Source organism: Conger conger, chromosome 3, assembly GCF_963514075.1.
Source record: "Conger conger chromosome 3, fConCon1.1, whole genome shotgun sequence".
Lineage (NCBI taxonomy): Eukaryota > Metazoa > Chordata > Actinopteri > Anguilliformes > Congridae > Conger > Conger conger.
The window spans coordinates 33037208-33058072 of record NC_083762.1 but is presented as its reverse complement, the minus strand read 5'-3'; the positions used below and the strand labels follow the sequence as shown (position 1 = coordinate 33058072).

At 40.5% G+C, this 20865-nt stretch overlaps 1 protein-coding gene across 2 annotated transcripts; it reads right to left on the bottom strand.

Moving 5' to 3' along the window:
* Positions 1–2970: 2970 nt before the first annotated feature.
* Positions 2971–20865, bottom strand: LOC133124184 (glycerol kinase-like). 2 transcript variants are annotated; one of them, XM_061235152.1, is made up of 19 exons: positions 20738–20865; positions 17963–18036; positions 16446–16552; positions 16220–16297; positions 15203–15282; positions 14972–15109; positions 13968–14077; positions 12322–12388; positions 11843–11878; positions 11083–11150; positions 10761–10803; positions 10394–10474; positions 9944–10022; positions 9496–9592; positions 9262–9346; positions 9013–9133; positions 8472–8615; positions 6506–6592; positions 2971–4937 (listed from the first exon to the last, which is right to left on the bottom strand). In XM_061235152.1, exons 1-19 carry the CDS (start codon positions 20816–20818, stop codon positions 4924–4926), a joined length of 1590 nt encoding a protein of 529 aa, XP_061091136.1. In that variant the 5' UTR covers positions 20819–20865; the 3' UTR covers positions 2971–4923. The 2 variants fall into 2 exon arrangements, with proteins under 2 accessions (XP_061091136.1, XP_061091135.1); XM_061235151.1 differs by having other exon boundaries at positions 2971–3415.

Below are 20865 nucleotides of genomic sequence, written 5' to 3'. Positions count from 1 at the left end.
TTTTAGAAACATATTTCCGTGGATTAAGTCTCGTCCTTCCAAAAAGCTTTCGCTTTTGTCATAGCTAACTCTCCAGTCTCCTCCTACACATTTCTGGAGGTGTGAGCTAATCAAGTAAAGTACGTTGGCACACACAGAGGTTCTGCTGAAGAAACTTTGCGTTGACACCATAAACGTATCCTAATTATCCAGAAAATATTATATATTTTATCTCTGGTGCGGACAAGATAATATCGAGAAGATACTATCTTTTTCGGGGTTTCGGGGGCTCCGTGCCTAATCAATGTTTTCTGTGATGAATATAATTAAATGAACAAATTGTTTATAAAAATAGTAACTCCCCTGTTTTAGTGAATAGTGAACATCAGACTATAACTTATAGCACACGCACACACGTTTTGTAAATGATAATGATTAGGCCTATTCGGTTTATTAACAGGCCTCGCGTATTAACTATATGTGAATAACAATTAATTATCGGCTTAATGATCACTGATTATATATAGCACAGTAACAGACTATCGATCGGGCGAAAAATAATAAGCAGCCTGTCTCACTGCTTCAAGTGCATGCTCATCATCAATGTGGTTTCCGTGGAGAAAGTGTGGAACACGTGGTCCTGAAATACACACTAAGTAGCAGACACCTTTGTTGCCATGCCTGCATATGCCACCACAAAAGTGACAACAACTGAAACAGAGTTTCACATGGTTTCACAGGTGTTTGTAATCGCTTTAGTGGGTTTAATTGCCTCCTTAATGCAGGCATGAAGAGCTCTCAGCACCTAGTGGGTGACATGGCTCAGGCAGTAAGAGCAGTTGTCTGGCAGTCGGAGGGTTGCCAGTTTGATCCCCCGCCCGGGCTGTGTCGAAGTGTCCTTGAGCAAGACACCTAGCCCCCAAATGCTCCTGACGAGCTTGTCGGTGCCTTGCATGGCAGCCAATCGCTGTGAGTGTGTGTATGAAAGGGTGAATGAGAAGCATCAATTGTACAACGCTTTGGATAAAGGTGCTATATAAATGCCTACCATTTACCTAGTCTTTCAATCACCATTGGAAACCATTATTGCTGTTTATCTACATGAGGAGTGTAGTTGTACCAATGAAAGCCAAAGAAGCTATTATGAGACTGAGAAACAAGAAAAAAAAACATTAGAGAGATCAGCCAAACTTTAGGCCGACCAAAATCAACAGTTTAGAACACAATTAAGAAGAGCGCACTGGTGAGCATAGGCAGACAAAGGAAGACCCCCACAGCTGATGAAAGAATAATTCTCTCCATAATAAAGTAAAATCCCCAAACATCTGTCCAACAGATCAGAGACACTCTTCAGAAGTCAGGTGTGGATTTGTGAATGACCCCTGTCTGCAGATGACTTCATGAACAGAAATAGAGGCTACACTGCAAGATGCAAACCACTGGTTAGCCACAAAAACAGGATGGCCAGGTTGTAGTTTGTGAAGAAGTACTTAAAAGAGCAACCACAGTTCTTCACAGATGAGATGAAGATCAACTTATATCTGAGTGATGGCAAAAGCAAAGTATGTGAGAAGGAACTGCCCAAGATCCAAAGCATACCACCTCATCAGTGAAACATGGTGGTGGTGATGTTATGGTCTGGGTATATATGGTTACCAAAGGTACTGGCTCCCTTATCTTCATTGAAGATATAGCTGCTGGTGGTAGTAGCAAAATTAATTCTGAAGTGCATAAACGTATCCTATCTACTCAAGTTCATTGGCTGGCAGTTCATTCTACAGCATGATGCCAAAGCAGCAAAGAATTTTTTAAAATCTAAAAAATCTATTTCTGAGTGGAAAAGTCAAGTCCCAAAATCTGAACACAATTGAGCATGCCTTTCATATACTTCATAAAACGTAAGTAAACTAGCCCCCAAAACAAGCATGAGCGAAAGATGGCTGCAATACAGGCCTGGCAGAGCATTACCAGAGAAGACACCCAGCAACTGGCAATGTCCATGTCGCACACTTCAAGCAGTCATTGCATGCAAAGGATATACAACAAAATACTAAACAAGACTACAGTAAATCCTCAAATTGTGTCCGGGGTTCTATTTGAAGCCGGGCCTCGGATAATAGCCGGGGGCGTGGTCGATTCGGACAAATAAAGGCTGGCCCCCAAATACAAGCCAGGGTAATATTGCCTACCAGTAGGGCTATCAGTCTATGAGCACTAGAATACATTGTTTCGATTTAACTCAATGAAATAAAAGAGCTCTTCTTAATATTTTATATTGTTGGGTGGTTTAATACTGTTGCCAATGAAAAGTCGTTGTCCTGCACTATGGGTCTCCAACACGTAGCTCTCAAGTTACCAGTCACTTGCCGCCCCCTCTGAGGAGCTTGCCAAAGGCTGAAGCAGTCTACATTTAAACACAATTGTTGCCGCGAGGCATTCCAGCCTACAAATTTTTAAAAAAGTAAATCAGGCAAAATTAAAAATCAACTCAATTTAGGCTACTTGGCTACGCAATAAGGTTTCCATGTATTTACAGCACAGCGCACGTTCAATGAATGGATGAAAGCGGCTGCCTTGGCTCGCAATAAACAGACGGGTGGAAATGTTCATTTTAGAGCAGGGGTCTCCAACCCTGGTCCTGGAGGGCTACTGGGTCTGCTGGTTTTTGTTTTCACCTTTCACCCTTTGAGACCCAGGTAACCAGGTGAGGTGAGTTAAATAATCAATTAGAGCAGTTGATCACAGTTAAGTGCAGGGTAACAAGAAAAACCAGCAGATCCAGTAGCCCTCCAGGACCAGGTTTAGAGGGTTTTATCCTCGGTCGCATCTGGCTCTCCGCCCAGCCCCAACCTAACAGTGTTGAACAGTGTTGGCCCACTTTACAAGTGAAACTCGAAAAATTAGAATATTGTGCAAAAGTTCATTTATTTCAATAACTCAACTTTAAAGGTGAAACTAATATATTACATAGACAAATTACATGCAAAGCAAGATATTTCAAACCTTTATTTGTTATAATTTTGATGATTATGGTTTACAGCTTATGAAAACCTCAAATTCAAAATCTCAGAAAATTAGAATATTACATGAAATCAATCAAAAAAGGATTTTAAATACAGAAATGTCGGCCCTCTGAAAAGTATAATCATGCATATGTACTCAGTACTTGGTTTGGGCCCCTTTTGCACAAATTACTGCCTCAATGCGGCGTGGCATGGATGCGATCAGCCTGTGGCACTGCTGAGGTGTTATGGAAGACCAGGATGCTTCAATAGCAGCCTTCAGCTCTTCTGCATTGTTCGGTCTCATGTCTCTCATCTTTCTCTTGGCAATGCCCCATAGATTCTCTATGGGGTTCAGGTCAGGTGAGTTTGCTGGCCAAACAAGCACAGTAATCCCATGGTCATTGAACCAGGTTTTGGTACTTTTGGCAGTCCTGCTGGAAAATAAAGTCAGCGGCACACACAATAACAACTAATAAAAAAATGAACAAGAATGAACAGGAATTTTGAGTTATACTTGTATGTAGAAAATATTTAAATAGGGGGTCCATGTTTAATACATTAATTACATTGCAATCAACCTGATGATCGGCATCACAGCAAATAATACCAGCATTTCAGCAAACAGAACCACAGTACATACAGTCAGCGATACTAAAATGAAAGTGAATTATGGGTCACTACGGACTGGGAATATTTACAAAAACACAAATTAGGACATTGGGCTGTGGATATTCATTTCATTTTTTAAAACTAAAATTAAATCACAAGTTTCATAGTTTCTGAACCAAACTTTAAAAACAAACCCATCTGGCATACTTTAAAACAAAAATGAAGCATTAGTATTAAAAGGCACCACTGAGTGCAGAACACAAAGTACAAATGTATTGTGTTGTGTTGGACCAGAAGACAAATAAACCATACCTAGGTATCTGAGATGTACATGGACATTGCCATAGAGGCCTTATGGGAACTGCCAGAGTTGCAAAGCCAGTGTAAGAGGTTAAAAACTACAAGTACCATGATTCACAAAGGTACTTGGTTGCCAGCCCTGTACTTTTTTTTAATTAAAAACTGAAATTACTGAGTAGGCGTTTAATTTGCCTTCAACAGATGGCAAATCACTGATGTCCCCATTCTGATGCTTCACCAGAAAGTGGCGATATGGTAACATTAACAAATGACTCTTGCACCCAATCACCAAGCTGCATCAAAAGCATTAATTATCGCTATTTCTTTGAAATGCAGTGGTTTGAATCAAGAAATGAATACTTGATTTTGTTTGAACCAAACACAAACCTAAGCCAAGAAGTGCGGAAGGCAGGGCCCTACTTGCAGTGCATACCTTGCATACAAATACAAATAGTTACATTATAAAGTGCTTCAAAGGCTTGCAATTACATTTCATTCTGAGGTAAATTACATATAGCCATTTAATTACCATTCATCAAAAATGGCCAAAGTCCACATGGGTGTGGCTGAAACATGATGTTCTCAAATATGTGCTCCTCTGCAATGCACAAAAACTCATTAAAAAATTGCTTGCTATTTAATGTAAGTTTGGGCAGTGTCCTCCAGTGTGTGAACAGAATACATAAATGGAAAGATATTACAGTAAATGTGCACCACAAATATCACCAAGATAATAAAAACATAGTATAAAATAAAAATGTAAAAACAGCTCCTGTTGAAGACCAATATGAAGCACTGTCATCAAATGCAATCCTCAAAGGGAAACAGCATTGTCCCCTGCACACCCACTCTGACTTCTTCCATTTGATTGGCTGAGATTGTACAGGCTGGATACAACCCAGGGTGTGGGTTTGTGTATGCCATTCAGTGAAGTACTGGGACATGTCACAGTAGTTTGGGCCTGGATGGCATCTTTACGTTGTGGCGGAGGCAGGAACTTTGGCAACAGGTGGTACACTTGGCTCAGATCCTAGTTGTGATGGCCTGTTGCAGAGAAAGTTTGAAAATATATATATATAGATGCCAAAGTCATGCCAGACCAAGCAGGGCAGGAAACCAGTGATGAAACCAGCAGAAACCAGTGATGAACTCAAAGTGCTTTATGGTGAGGGGGGAAACTGCCTCAACCACCACCAATGTGTAGCATCTACCTGGGTGATGCAATAGCAGCTATTTTGCACCAGAATGCTCACCACACATCAACTGAGATGGAGAAGGAGAGAACAATATTTTAGCCAATTAAAAGGTACAATAGGAAAGATTTTTGTGTTAAAACATTGTAAATTCAGGTTTCAAAGTGTACATTTGTCGGCCCGTCACTCTGTATCAAAACATTGTACAGCTGTACAACAATTCAAGCTCATTGGTTGAAAATTGGTTCTAACTGACACAGCCAATGGCAGGGGGGCTTATTCTGATTGGGCAGCTACATGAACAAATTGCACTCCAGACAAGCGATCACTGAAACTCTGAATACTATTGCTATTATCCAAGCGAAGACTATATATCTAGTTATAAAGCAATCCCAATTTGGTATCGGTAGCAACAAGCAAATTAGCTATAGTTAGCTTGACAAATTTACAAAAATCCACTTCCGATAAACTATAGGTAATAAGCAGTGTGCTTAGCTAGATATTTGTAAATTCTGGAAGCTAACTAGTTATAGCTCATTTGCTTCTTGTTACTGATAGCGAACTGGATCTAACTAGATGAGCAATAGTACTATACAGAGTTTTTGTGATTGCTTGTCTGGAGTGCAATTTGGGCAGCTACACATTCCTTTTATCTCTTTACGTGTTAAATCATCCGTCTTTAGCTCAACCTTTTCTCTCAAACGGCAAGGTACAATGCATCGTTGGTAGACTGGTAGACTATCGAATCTTAGTTATATAGCCACCTAGTTACGTAGCCAAATAACTTGCTTGCTCACAATATAGTTGGTTAAGCTAAAACTTAAAAAAGACAAAAAATATAAATAGTGCTGTTTAGTACACCGAAGTCAAGATTTCATAAAGTCACCTCTTCGGCGAACGTTTTCTTACCAGAACACAACAAAAAACGGCAGGCTCTGTTGCGTTTGTCACTGTCAGCTTTTCAAAACACTGAACTGTATAATAACGTTTTATATTATGCGTTATATTCATAGACTGTGGGAAGCATAAACAGTGTTGTGGTTTGAGGTTGTTTGTTGTTGCAGTTCCAGTGTTGACCGTTAGGAGTCTGAAATCACCTATTGTACCTTTAAATCAGGGGATGATAAGGTGGCAGCTTGAGTGAGCCAGGTTTGGAATTTAGCCAGGACACCGGGGAACCCCCTTATTGCAAGTGTCATGGGATCTTTAATGGCCACAGCAAGTCAGGACCTCGTCTCGTCTAAAAGACAGCGTCTCCTAAAGCAGTGTCTGTACCACTGCACTGGCCCAACAACAGAACTTCCAACGGCAACCTAGTTTTAGTTCATGCTTCTGACAGAGTGTGTGTGTGTGTGTGTGTGTGTGTGTGTGTGTGTGTGAGAGAGAGAGGAGAGAGGAGTGAGGAGTGAGAACACACACCCTTGCCATGGTGAACAGGCTCTGTGGTCTCCCAGTTCATTGCCTTCCTTACGGCTTTCTTCCAGCGTGCGTAGCGTGACTCGCTCTCTGCCACACGCCAAACATCAATCAGGAGAAACAAAGGAAACAAGGACTTTTTTTAATCAGTCAATATTTCATTAGAAGTTGCTTGTGAATAAATAGCATTTATGAGCATTGAATTTTGTAACTTGCATTTCTAGAAGAAAAGTTGCTATTGGGTCAGAAAAGTATTGACAAAGTTCAATTGACAATACATAGTGAAAACCCTTGTGTCTCTAATACTGAAGTACAACAGTATTTGTACCAACAATGACAATATCTATGGCATCTATGTGCAGAAAGGCACATTTGCACAGGGTATCAGATACAGAGCTTCCGGTTTTATCATCCCCCATTTTCAATTTCTTTCTCCAACAACTGCCTGTAAAATTTTCATACACATCTAACAAACAGTACCAATTCGTTTTTTCTCCAATGAATAATTCATTTTACATTTCACCACTAGATGGCCCATACAAGTAAGCCAGACTTTATTTTACATTTTTCCACCCAAACATATTGCTGTGCCTGTGAACAGTTTAATGGTGCAAATATCCTGTTAATTAATTCCACACAGTCAAGAATGGTGAGGGATCAGCCTAGCTTTCATCATCTCATTGTGATTAACCTCCATTTCTGCAGCACTACACCTCTTCCACCTACTCCTTTCAATGTCAGTCAATTACCGAGCAAGCCTCTCCCCTCTGAGTGTAAGAATCCATAATGCCAAGAACCTGCCATTCAAGCCATATACAAGGCTTGGCATTTCACAAACAATCTAGAGCGGTCACGTTTCATGTTTGTCACGTCATTCATGTTTAGTTATTGTCTTAGTCACGTTATTGTCATGTCACGTATTATGCTAGTCTAGTCTCGCCATGTTGTTATGCTTTATTTCTTGTTGCATTTCATTTTCATGTCATGTTATGTTTCATGTTTAGTTGTTGTTACAATTTTATTGTTAGTCTTGTCATGTCACATTATGTAGTTTATTCATGTCTCAGTTGCAAACTACTAATCTACTAACTTTAGATCAGGATTGGGTAATACTAACATTCAAACCATGTGTCTTGACTCTTGCGTGGTCATCGACCCTGAGCCTGCCTACCATCCGCCTGTACTTCTGCCCCGCTGACAGCTTTCCTGGCTACTGGACTCATTGCATGGTGTACTGATTACGAGACTGCCTTCTCCCTCGGTACTGTACTTTGGTTTTGGCTGGATTTTACGTGTATGAACATTGCTTGTTTTTTTACTACGCTCACTGGACATTCCCTGAATAAAGCCCTGATGGGACTTTATTACACCCGTTTCTGAGTCGTGCATTTTGGGTCCAACCCCCCACGCACCCGTCTCAAGAGCAGGGCTATCCAATCTTATCTAAAAATGTGATTTTTGTTTTAGCCCAGCACTACAATTGCTGATTCAGCAAACTAATCATGGTCTTCAATAAATACCTTTACAAGTAGAATCAGATGTCTTAGTACTGGGCTGAAACAAAAAACCTGCGCACACACACCAGCCCTTCTCAGGTAAGAAGCCCAGAAAGTCAGCACTGCATGAAGCCTGAACTTGAGCACCTAAAGGTCTCGGTCTACTATGTGATCAGGCGGGCAGTTCCACACAGTGCTAAACCTCCCCTTTTACTAAGACTGAAGATAAGTCTTTAGCCTTTCCTTTTCACTTTTACATTTCATACCAGGAATGCATTTACCTGCCCCTCTCTGTACCTTTCCAAGAGCTACTATATCTCTGACAAAGGCAATGTATGGCTTCAATATAACCTCATTTAATTTATACAAATTATTTTTTGTATAAATCCCAGCATTCTGTTGATTAAAAAAAAATCTGTTACAGCACAATGCCTTAGTGCATACAGATTAGCTTCCAGTTGCCATGCCCATACCTTCTGAGTTGATCTGAGGTTCAAACCTCTCGACAGACACGGCGGTGATATCGGCGGGGTCCAGGCTCCAAACACGGACCCCCTCTGCTGCTCCCGCAGCCATGGCAGCCCCCAGCGCCGTGGTCTCTGGCATGGTGGGCCGCACTGTAACCAAGGTAACACAGGTCAGGGACCCTGATCCGGACATGCATAAAGTTAAAGGAAACCTGATCTTAAATCTTGTGATATTCATGTTATACTAGAGGTGTGTGCATTCTATCAACAATGTCAATATTTAATGATTTAATATTAAATGGAATAGAATTTGAAGACCTGAGTCTTCGGTCTGCATCGGAAGATGGGCAGGTCTAGCGCAAAGATTTTCAATTTGATGCAAGCTCATACAGGTATCCAACTAGAGGGAGATAGATCCTATCTATTAGAGGTGCATACTAGTGCTCTCCAAAATGTAAGAAGCAGCTGTATCATGCAATAGGCTGAGCTGAATGCGTGACCCAGAGGTGTTTAGTCAGGAAACAGGAAGTGGAAGTGTATCTCTTACCCACAGGGATGGACAGGATATCAGCCTGAAGTTGCATCAGCAGCCTGTTTGTAGTCATCCCCCCATCCACCTGCAGCTGGGTTAGAGGTATACCGCTGTCCTTGTTCATCGCATCCAGGATCTGAAACACAGCGAATAAATCAACCGTAACAAAAGGGAAGGAAACCTTAATGTGCATGAACTATCCAATAAACGAGATTGAGATCTTGCTATCCGGATTAGCTATCCAATAAAGGGAAGAGTTCTTGCCTCTCGAGACTGAAAGCAGACAGCCTCCAGGGCAGCGAAGGCCAGGTGATTCCTATTGGTGAACTGTGTCAGACCACAGATTATTCTGGAGAGAGAGAATATTATATTCCTGCTATATTGCACAATATAGCTAGTTATTATAAAGGCATGTGATGAAATCAAGGCATGGAATAAAATCTGAATCATGGAACCAAACATTGACCATCTACTTGAGACCCCGCCTCAGGACCTCACCCTCGTGCACTTGGCTCCCAGTAGGGGGCGTACAACCCAGAAAACGCCGGAACAAAGTAGCAGCCATAGGACGTGCCCACTGAGGAAGCCAGTTTCTCTGTGAGGGAGCAAAAGAGGGAGAAGGAGAGAGGAAGGAGATGGAAAGGTAAGAGAAAACAGGGGCTGTGGCATTACTCTGTAAATACACCATAAGCCTGAAAATAAAATGATCTGGAAATACATTCACAACTAATTTATTCCACGGTCCAGTACACTAATTAGATGCGTCATCTCTGTATTTATTCAACAGTAAAAAGATGAAATGACATCTTGTGACACATACAGTATTTTTTGTATTGTGTTTTAATAAAGAAGTCAACATGTATTTAGAGATAGCTACTGTATTAGAGATAGCAGTCGATAATGACATTGTCATTGTCAGCTACTAAAAGAGACGGGTAGCACTCACCAATCTCGCTAGTGGACTGGATGATTCCAAGATTGTCCTTTAGCCACCGAACCACCGCTCCTGCTATGGCCACAGAGCCCTGGTGAGTGATATATCAAGCCCAACAGAGAGACCAATCACAGATCAGCACCAACACAGGCGGTCCAAAAATACATCCAAATGAACTATGTTCCAATGAACCCTTTGAGACCTAGTATAAGAAGTGTCTGAACACTGTACAAGCATTTCAATCAGTCATCTGACCAGTCTGTAGAGGGGACATGTGTCCATACCGAGAGCAGCTATGACCTTCCTGTTCCAACTCCATAGATTCCATGCAAGGCTGTCTGTGTACTAAGTCGTTTCACAAAATTGCTAATTTCATAAGGTAGCCCCATAGCAATATCTCAGCAACAACAACACCTCTTTACACTCAAAGGCTAAAACTAAGCTGTGAGAGAAATTCTGTACCTCTAGTGCATAGCATGGAGGCTTGTTTCTGCCCATCTTATAGGCCACCGTTGTTAGCAGGCCATGGTCAGACATTACTGGCTGCAGAGGTAGAGAAAAAGAGGTTGTCAATAGTGGCATCACTTAGAAATCATGCCAAAAATAAATTATGGCTATATAAATGTATATAATGTTTTAATGAAATGTGAGTCATGGTACTTATTCTTGAAGACTGGGTAACGTCACCAAAGACAGGGCAATGTAATGTACAGGATCTCTTGTTCTGTAATTGCCTGGCTAAATTTTGAGGATAAGATATGTTTTTGATAGTTTGGATGTGTCTTTAATATGGCTTCTCCCTTATCGATTTGGTATATTATCACATCACCTTTGAACCAGTGTTTCTGAGCAGGAAGCAGCCTGTCCCATAACTGAAAGGAAAGAAAAACATTTTAAAAGGCCATTGTGAAAAATGTAGTTCTTTCAAATAGCTTCAGACTAGTCTCACTGACACACTCCTTCAGGGTATTACAAGAACAAACAGTGAGTTTTCACAGTGAGTAGCACTTGACCTGACACAGTTTTTCCCTTTCAGTCTATAAAACAAAATCCTGAAAAAGCCAGTCCTGGTTCTGGAGGAATTGGTCACAAGAACCTCCAGATTTAGAATCTCTGAAATTAAGGGGGGGGGGGGGGTGAGTGTGGCTTACGTGTTTTTAGCTTGACCATCCTGCAAGCACATCTGTCCTACAAGAGCTGCTGACTGGTCCCCCAAACACTGCAATACAAACCAGCATCATCACCTCATCACCGTTAATCACTCATTACTCCAATGTTACAAAGACAAAACATAACCAGCTCTGTCCCTAATTCACTTATTACTTCAATGCTACTGCAAAACACTCTCCCATCATCACCCAACATCACTGCATCCCCCTGCACATTAATCAATCAAACAAATACCACAAAACACACCAGCATAATCACAATACAGACCTTCACCAAACTCAGGTATTTCTCTATTCCACCATCTTGGTCATTAATTCAGCATTATAAGCCCCACAGTACACACTATTATTGTGTTATGAGCTCAGTACTTGAAACAGCTCATTACTGTAAAGAGGCCTGCTATTACAACCTCTTTACTCCATATAGCTTTGTGTACAGATACAGTTTCCTTGGTGTCATCACTGACAGTACATAAATGCACAGCAGGAAAAACTTTTTTTAAATGGGCGAATTAAAGAGGAAACTTATATAAGCCAAGAGTTGACCACTACTAGATTTGAAAAACCATCAATAAACCAATTTACATTTTATAGGACAGTGTCACAAGTGCTCCTGTTTTAGCATGAATCATTTCAAATAAAATGATGACTGGAATTGATGTAAATGTAATTTAGCTTTAAACAATAATTTAAAGACAAATGTTTTTGTTTATTTTATTTTTTATGTGAGAGAGAAACTTACCCCTGATATGGGAACTCCAGTCAGGGGGCCAGATTCCTGCCAAGGAGGAAACAAATTAATAACTGAAGTGATATATGATTATAGCATACTTCCCTAACCCTAACAGGTCTTGCTTTAAAAAGAAATCGTCATCTCAAGTGACTACCTCATAAAATAAATGTGAAATAAATAACACCAGATCAGGTGTAATTTATTTTTCTGTTTTCAGAGCCTGTGATTGCTATTGTTCATATAATGTATGTTAAATGCTCTTTAGGCTAGTTTTGTTCTTGTTTGTTGGCAGTTAGCAACTTGTAAATCTCATACTGAATCCTCATTTTTCAGATTTGAAACAAAGATAAGGGTTTACAGTAAAAGGATGCACTCAGACATAAATACAAGTATGTATGTACGTACACACAAAAACAAACTCAAACACAAATATCAAATACATACATTCACAAACAAAAACAGTGCACACAGAGAAAGGTATGTCTTACCATTAAGCCATAGATCTCAGAGGAACTCCTCACTCTTGGCAAGATCTCCATCGGGATATCAAAATATCTATAACAGTCAATCAAAATTAAACTGTATACACCCTGCCCTCATAAAGAAGCAATATACAGCGAGGTCAATACAGTAGAGCTTTTGGCACTGTACTCCAGCACATTGGATTTGCAATGAATATGAGGTTAAAGTACAGCCTTTTTATACATAGTCCCCCCCCCCATTTTAGGGGAATAAATGTAATTGGACGGTTGGCTTCTCAGCCGTTTCTGATTAGGCATGTGTATTCCATTGCTTCCTTAGTGCATGTATAAGAAAGCTTTCAGTATCTAGTCTTGATTCTAGGCTTTTGATTGCCTTCTGTTATTGCCATTTGACAACGTACAGAGCTGTGCCAATGACATTCAAGGAAGCCATTATGAGGCTGAGAAATAAGAAAAAAATGTGAGAGACATACCGTAGGCCAAACAAACGTGTCACATGTTCTTCAGATTCAGAGTGATGATTAAGAGCCTAGAAATTATTTTTGTTTTTTATCTTTTTTTGTCCTCCCACAGTCCTATGATTTTTTGAACTATGAAAACAGACGATCGCCACCTCCTGGAATGGAGGGTTATTTCCTCTCACACAGGTGCAGAACGTGCATGTCAGCCATCAGCTGTAGTCTTTGCAGTGTGTTTGAAAGCAACTACATACTGTACAGGAGGTGACCTTTAGCGACTCAAAGCAATCTGACAGTCGGCCTTGGTTGACACTAGTTTTTTGACATAAGTTTGGTGTGTCTCGACCTTTACCACAATGTTGTGCCAAGTCCAAGATAGAGCCCCTGGTCTTACATGAAAGAGACTACCATGTAAACTGGTTATAGCACCACCTTGTGGCTGATTAAGAACATTTTTAGTGTGGAGCATGTTGAAGGGACTGCCAACCGCAAACAAAAACAACAAATGTTTATGAGAAAAAGGTTACTCTGAAATAGGCAATGCCCATGTTCATAAATTTCATCAAATTTTGAATCACAAGAGGGCATTAGACTATATATACAGAATGAAATTCTGTTATTGAGAATTTCTAATTTGCGAATGGTAAATGGTTGGCATTTATATAGCGCCTTTATCCAAAGCGCTGTGCAATTGATGCTTCTCATTCACCCATTCATACACACACTCACACACCGACGGCGATTGGCTGCCATGCAAGGTGCCGACCAGCTCGTCAGGAGCATTTGGGGGTTAGGTGTCTTGCTCAGGGACACTTCGCCCGGGCGGGGGATCGAACCAGCAACCCGACTGCCAGACTACTGCTCTTACTGTCGCCCAAATACTTCAGCATGCATCTCTCCCAAACATCTAGGTCAAGTTTAGTAAAAATTGGATAAACAGTCAAAGAGTTTTGCCCATTTATGTCATAGGCCATGCTCAATCTCAAGTTAATTGGCTCACAGCTCCCAAAATTACTGTCCGATGTAACAGTTTTATGGTTAGCAACACTAATGGTTAGGTACACTAATGCTATGTACAATGTTTTGTGCACACTGGTTAGGTAAAAAAAACATGCATGTCCAAATATAAGTAAATAAATAAATAGCCCCACAGGCTTAAACCCCTAATGATAGTTGCTAGGGAATGATACATACGCGCAGAGCTCCGGGTCCCAGTCCATGGTGTGGATGTTAAAGAGCATGGTGCGGCTGGCATTGCTCACGTCTGTGCAGTGGACTCCCCCATTCTTCCCCCCAGTCAGGCACTGCAGGAGAACACACACACACACACACACACAATTCACTGGCCCATACATGCCTAATTTAATAAAAAGGGTATGTCAGTACTTACATATGTCAAAAAGCTTTCTCTGGGTTGGATTTTTTTCATAAAACATCACCCCTACTATTACTTAGTTCTGTAGGGCCCCTGATTAAACTGCCTAGATATTTTTAAGCTAAAGTGAACTAAAAAGACCTAAAATATTGCACTCAGTATTTCATTAGCTACTTTTTCCATGATGTGTGTTTTGTCTTGTTTTAGAACTGCTTATATAACAAAACAATAAACATTTTGTCATTAATTTGTTTCCTTTATTTCAAGAAAACAGTCTTGTGACATTTGGATTCATAATCTTCATGAAGTGAGGTCACTGAGCATGCAGAAATAAATGCTGAAAAGCTGGACAAGGCTAACTCTACTTGACCAATCTAGGTAGTAAAGAACCCTGGCCTCCCGTGTTCATTCATTTCTTTTTTAAATACATTTTTTTAATGTCCATGTCTCTCGCATTCATGGTTTATTAAGGTAGTAGGACCTTTCTCTTTAGATTAGCAATTGAATACATTGTCTTGTAACTGAATAAACCTCTTCACTTCCATCCAGTTGAACATTGTACGGCCTAATTAAGGTTGATCCACTAGGCTGCTCTGCCTAACGACACACTTAGTGAATCAATTGATGATGTGATGAAATTAGCGAATCAAATGAAATATATTTTGCATGTTGGATCTGTGACGAGTTTTACTACTGGGTACCACTAGTATTCACTATTCAGAGTAGGGGTTAACCGCTTTATTCAGGAAACACTTTTCAACACTCACTTGCTTGATGGTTCTATGGCTAGCACTACACTAGTGCAGCACACAGAGAACCTCACCCATATGAGCCAGGAGTCCACAGTTCCGAACATGGCCCGGCGGGAGAGAACAGCCTCACGGACCTCCACCACGTTGTCCAGGAGCCATCGCAGCTTCACTGCGCTGAAGTAAGTGCTGATGGGAAGGCCGGTTTTGGGCTAGAGAGAAACAGTAATTAGAGAGTTTATTTAACCTTGCCCTGAGCTCTGTCTTTTAGGCAGTGAATCTAATGTCGTGCTGGTGCATCTTACCTTCAGGTGATTCTTGTCCCTCTTGGGGGTCTTATTGATCAGGTGCTCTACTGTGGATTGTGTGCGCAGGTCCAGCCAAACTACAGGGGACCAGCATACAAGGGGTTAATGTGACTTCATGCGAGTCAATCAAAAGAGGGAGGCCTTTGCCTGCGCGTGTGTGTGTGTGTGTGTGTGTCTCCTTCCTTGAAGTGTCTGACAGGGGAAAGACTGTGGATCATCAAGGCTGGAGCACTGATTAACATCTGTAATGGCAGGTGAGCCATTTCAATCTAACAGGTCAATGCATCTCATGTGATTACCCACAGTCACCAAAGAATCCTTTCCAAAGTATGAATTGAGCTTCCCCATTTTCCTCTGAAACTACTGAGAAAGGGGCATTATTCATCGTGATTGGCCAATGGGTTACAGTGACATTACATTGCCGTGTATTTCTGGAAGTTACAACCTAGTAAAACTGTCATGTGTATGTGTGTAACATCCCTGCTTGGGTGGTGTGTTGAAAGAGGTTATTAGGTCAGTTCGGTGGGGTGATTAGTGCTTATGAGCTCTCTGTGCAATATTAGAAAAAGAGACCACGTGTACCCTTCAGCAAAACATTCACAAGATATTATTTCCCAGCAATAGTCAAAGGACTTTATATGCTTACCCATATGCTTATCTTTTCCCCCCATTTTTTTACTTTATTTGATAAAATTGGAAGACCACTTGTATTTGTAAGCCTGTCCTATCGCCAACTGATTTGAAAACATGTGCAGTAGCACACATATTAGGATGGCCAAGCTGCTATTTGCTGTACAACCCAGAACATTCCTTATTTGATCCGAAGATCAACCACTCATCAACCACTCCCACTGTCGGCAATATTGAATCTGGTTACCTTTGCATGTATCCTGAATTCAGTCAAGATTTGTCCGCCAAAAGACACACATATGTACAGCGAAACACCTGCATACTGTACTGTACACAAGTATCTAAATGTTCCATGAGCAAATACAGTGATGGAGCAGTACATACCAATGGCGTTGTACAGTGGCTCTCCGGTGTTCTTGTCCCAGACCAGTGTGGTCTCCCTCTGATTGGTCAAGCCAATCGCTGTGAAAAGCCAAGAATCATGAACACTGACAGTACAACTCTCAAGCCATCAAAACCAAGTATTAACCAAGCCATGGTATAAGTATGTGATACTACAAATAACCTTGTTCTTACAGTGGAGTCTGTGAAAGCAGTAAAAGGCAGTTACCTTTGATTCTGGAAATGTCAATGTTGAGCTGTGTAAGCTTCTCACATGTGTTCTGCATGCACTCATACACTGACTGCAGGATTTCCTTAGGGTCTTCCTCCACCCAGCTAAGAGAAAAACAAGTTAAATTACAGTGAAAGCTAGTCCTTCCCAAATTCCATTGAAACCTTCCCATCACTCGCAGGTGAAACTCCAAAAGAAACAGCAGCAGAAGTAGATACATAAAACTCCCTGTGGCTTGATAAGGGAGAAGCCACAATTTGTTTGTTTGCAGACTGTGTGAAATGAATGCCTTGTTTATTACAGCTACAGCCAATTATGTAATTGGGACTGCCTATTAGTCATATTTTTTCTTATGAAGCATAGCTTAAGTGAAAAAACTGCTGTTTGCTGCATTGAATATCATCAATGGACTTGGGGAGATTGATGTATCTTCTGGTGCGATGAATAAGTGTATCCAGCTCTATAGACAGTGCAGGACAAAAATCGAACTGTAATATCCCAGCTGTGGTGACAATTGTTAACTGAATTTATCCAGATGTGAGTGTACTGATGCATCTGGATGGAGCGGGAATGTTGTGTCGGAGCTCCTTGGTCCTTATATTTCTCCCAGAATACAAATTATTTCTATGGCTGGGCGTCACAGAAGTCACAGGTGATTTGTGCATGGTTTCTTTAAAACAAGGGTTTCAGGTGGCCGAAATGACAGCATCTCATCTTGATGGCCAGAGGTAGATTGCAATGTTGAACTGCACATGAAGTCTTCCTCTGATGAAAGTATACAATCCTGACTTGAAAACTGCGGTGGGATTATGGATGGGTATTGTTTAGATTTAGTTGATACTGCTGCTAAAACAATACTTTTAAAAGAGCGCCAGTGCCTAATGGTGTCTGACCGATAAAATAAAGAGCAAACAACCTCTTTATTTTTTTTATATTACAACAATCATTAATAAAGGTCATTGCAGAAAGAAAGAAATTGACCAGTTTAATCATTTTATTTAATTGTCTAGATTATGCGTTTACTCATCATTTATACCGTTTTGCTTTTGCCATTTTGACCAAGTTTAATGTTAGCTAGCTTGGTGATACCCAAGTGGACAGAACAAGTGTAACATTAGCTAGTGAAGACATGCGAGGGGGGGTGAGCTGTTCATACTGCCTTCAGCTTCCATTTTGGTGGAACAAGAGAGAGACGTGGAGAACAGTGTATGTTTCAGGCAGCTCACACATTGTATTTTAAAGTGGCACCAAAATTAGACACTTAATTTAAAATCTATGTTGCAATTCAGTTTGGTAGGGTATCGGTCATATGGGAATGCCATATCAATGCCATAATACCCAACCCTGGGATAAGTAGCAGCTGACAAAGTGCTTCAGAGGAGTTTTTCTGCAATCCCAAATCTACAAGAGGATTTAATAAGCATTGCAGCATGAGCATAATTGGGCATTCCATAGTAAAAAAAATAAACAAAGGGGAATAGCTGAGGAGCTGGGAGACATTCTCGGATACCTACCCTTCTTTCGGGAAACTCTGGTTGATCTCCACCTGGTAGTGACTCAGGAGTTCAGCCGTTTTGGCATTAAATACCTGAGGAAAAGACACAAACACATTTGTTGAACTGGGAAAGAGAATGACCCAGGTACACTTAAGTAACTGCTGGGCACCTGAGTTCCTTTAACTCAACATCATGTCATGCCACATCACTATCAGGAAGATGAGACAAGGGACAGCCAATCACAAAGAGCCAAAGGTGAGGTGAACTCTGACCCCTGCAAAAGGCAGTGACCAAAGAGACTATCAAGAATGTACTCTCTTTTAGGCACAATGTAGAGGTCCCCTTCAGGTCAAAAGAAAATATGACTTCATAACTAAGAAGATAATTAAAGTTTCGCAAACAAGTCAGGTGAGCACTGAAAAGAGCCTCTGGGCTAAAATGTTGGCTGATGTGCTGTTTTTTTATTGATTACTTTACACATTATTGATGTGACTTCCTGCATTTAAATGACTGCATGAATGAGGGTATAAAATCATTATTTCGCCTGAACTTTCCACAATTGTTGTCAATGAAGTTATTAGTGCTGAAGAAATGTTCTTGATGAATGCTATCATAATGATAGATTTTTTTTATATTCCAAAGTGTTGAACATTTTAATATGTAATAAGTTACGGCAAAGAAACATAAGTATAATCTGGTGATAGGGCTAGATAAAAGGGACCATGGTGGAGTCTAAGGAGGAGTCTGCATTGGAAGATGTCAAGGTCAGTTGACATCAGCGTCAGAGATTTATAGAACTAGGAACGATGACTGAATATGTCACCAATTCTCTTCTTTTAATCTGACTCCTTCCCTCCCTAACCAAGACCAGACCCACCCGATAAATCGGTTTATTTGCTCAACACTCAAAAGATCTGCCTGCCTCATTTTTTTCGTGTTTATTAAATCAATAAAGCTAAATATCTTCCTAAAGAGAAACTCATATTGACCTCATCAGATAGTGAACAAAACACTGTTAAAAACACAACAAGTTAAGCCTTACAAAAGGCAGCAGCGCTGGTTCATAATTAACATGAGCGGCAACAGTGGCAGACAAGAGTCAAAGTTTAATCCCTTAGCCCTAAAAACACAACTTTACAAGGCAAACTAGGTTAAGCAAGTTGGTGTGATAAGAACATCCTAACCTCTGGTTAGCTAAAGGAAACATTGCCATATTACTGCAGAGGTACTAAAAATGAGCCTTCATAAATCCTCTCAGAATGATACAACTCTCATTGAAGCACCGTTATTTAATTATCTAAATCTTAAATGACCAAAATCTTTTGGATTAGCAGGGGGTTACATTACAAAGCAGTAGTTTAATTACATTTTACAGAGATTATGTTTTATAATTGTGTACATTTCATAAAAAGAAACTCCCAACAAGCCCCATCCACCACCACATGCCATTATTTAACCTGTTATTGTGGTGGTGATTTTGTTTCATATCAAAATATGTCTCTGGATATGAATGGACACATTTTATTAAACAAATAGGCCTCCACTCTTCACCTGGAACCCCAAGAGAGAAATAAAATTACACTTTCAGTAATGATCAATGCTAAAGTTGTCTCCCTTGACAGTGTTCCAAACTATCAGTTCTGTCATCATGGTCACTCCCCCACAAAGAGGCGACTAATCTGAGTTATGTTAGGAATTCTTCTCTACCCAAAAAGCAAGGTTCCTAAATATAAAGACACCTGTTGAACTGCAGTGAACTGAATCAGGTGTGTGTGCAAATAATCTGGTAGTTGGACTGTAACCAAAGTCAGGTGAGTACTTTTTCCAATCCAGGTTTAACCCTAGATATCAAGCATGCGATTTTTAGCGAAACACACACAGCCATGAAACCACGGTCGGCAGCTCCCGCAGTTAGCGTTAGTGAGTGTTGTTGGTAAAAATCAAGTCGAAGATATATATTTTTTCAATATAAGCCCCCCGCATTACATGGATATCAAACTTTCTGCATTTCACTTTAAAATTCAGTCTAAGAAAGTGTATAATTTCTCCAAAATACCTGTCTTTTTGCGTCCTAGTATTTATTATCAAAATAATACTAGGTTCAGGAGCAAGCCAACTTAATCGTGTTTTTGTTTCCGTCAGAATTGGGGTTTCTCTGAGAAAAGGATTGGCATCTGTAAGAATGAGGAAGAAGAATCTAAGAATGTAAATAAGGGAGAAAAGGGGAGTGAACCCTCATATAGCGCGGGAGTCACTAAAGGGCCTCTATCAATGATAGATAGTATCTATACTATGATAGTATCACGCAACTCGTAGTCACAACAGTCATAACATCTGGTTTGAAATTGAAACGAAGGCGATTTTTAGGCGTTTCAGCTGCATCTACCAAGCAATGTTCATATTTCAATTTTGCGTTTAGCAGTTTCATCCACACGTCACGTGCAGCTAACATTCTACTATTAACAAAGTTAATGTAATGTAATATAAAACAGTGAACTGACAGTTTCAAGCTGTAAGCTAACTGTATGCGCCGACACACAAAACAAAAGCTAAGTTGCATTCTGGCAAAATACGACTACAGTCCAGCTGCAGTGTTAGTCCACCAATAACACTTTAAAATATGTGCGCAAATAACGCACCAAGCGTTGCCGACCACAGATAGATTTGTTCATAGATAGCAGCGCCTTTCTCGTTATTTGCTGGCAGGTGACGGCTTCTTAAAATGGTTCTACTCTAAAGTTGGTTCCTACAATCGTAAACTAATTCAGTAATTAAGTCCTGGCTGTAACTTACCAAGAACCTCGTAGAGCTTGTCCCTTGATCAATGGCTGCGACAAGTGGGGCCGGCGTTATCCTGTGCGACGATGCTGCCATGCTGCCGATTACCTAAACCAAGCATTGGATGTGTTCAGTCTGATGAG

Excerpts from the sequence above, each read along its gene's own strand:
- LOC133124184 (XM_061235151.1), bottom strand. The coding sequence starts at position 20,818 with ATGGCAGCATCGTCGCACAGGATAACGCCGGCCCCACTTGTCGCAGCC. Across the intron at positions 14,078-14,971 it reads TGGACTCCTGGCTCATATGG|TGCCTGACTGGGGGGAAGAA; the intron begins GTGAGGTTCTCT and ends GTTCTCCTGCAG. Across the intron at positions 11,879-12,321 it reads CTGAGATCTATGGCTTAATG|GAATCTGGCCCCCTGACTGG; the intron begins GTAAGACATACC and ends CCTCCTTGGCAG.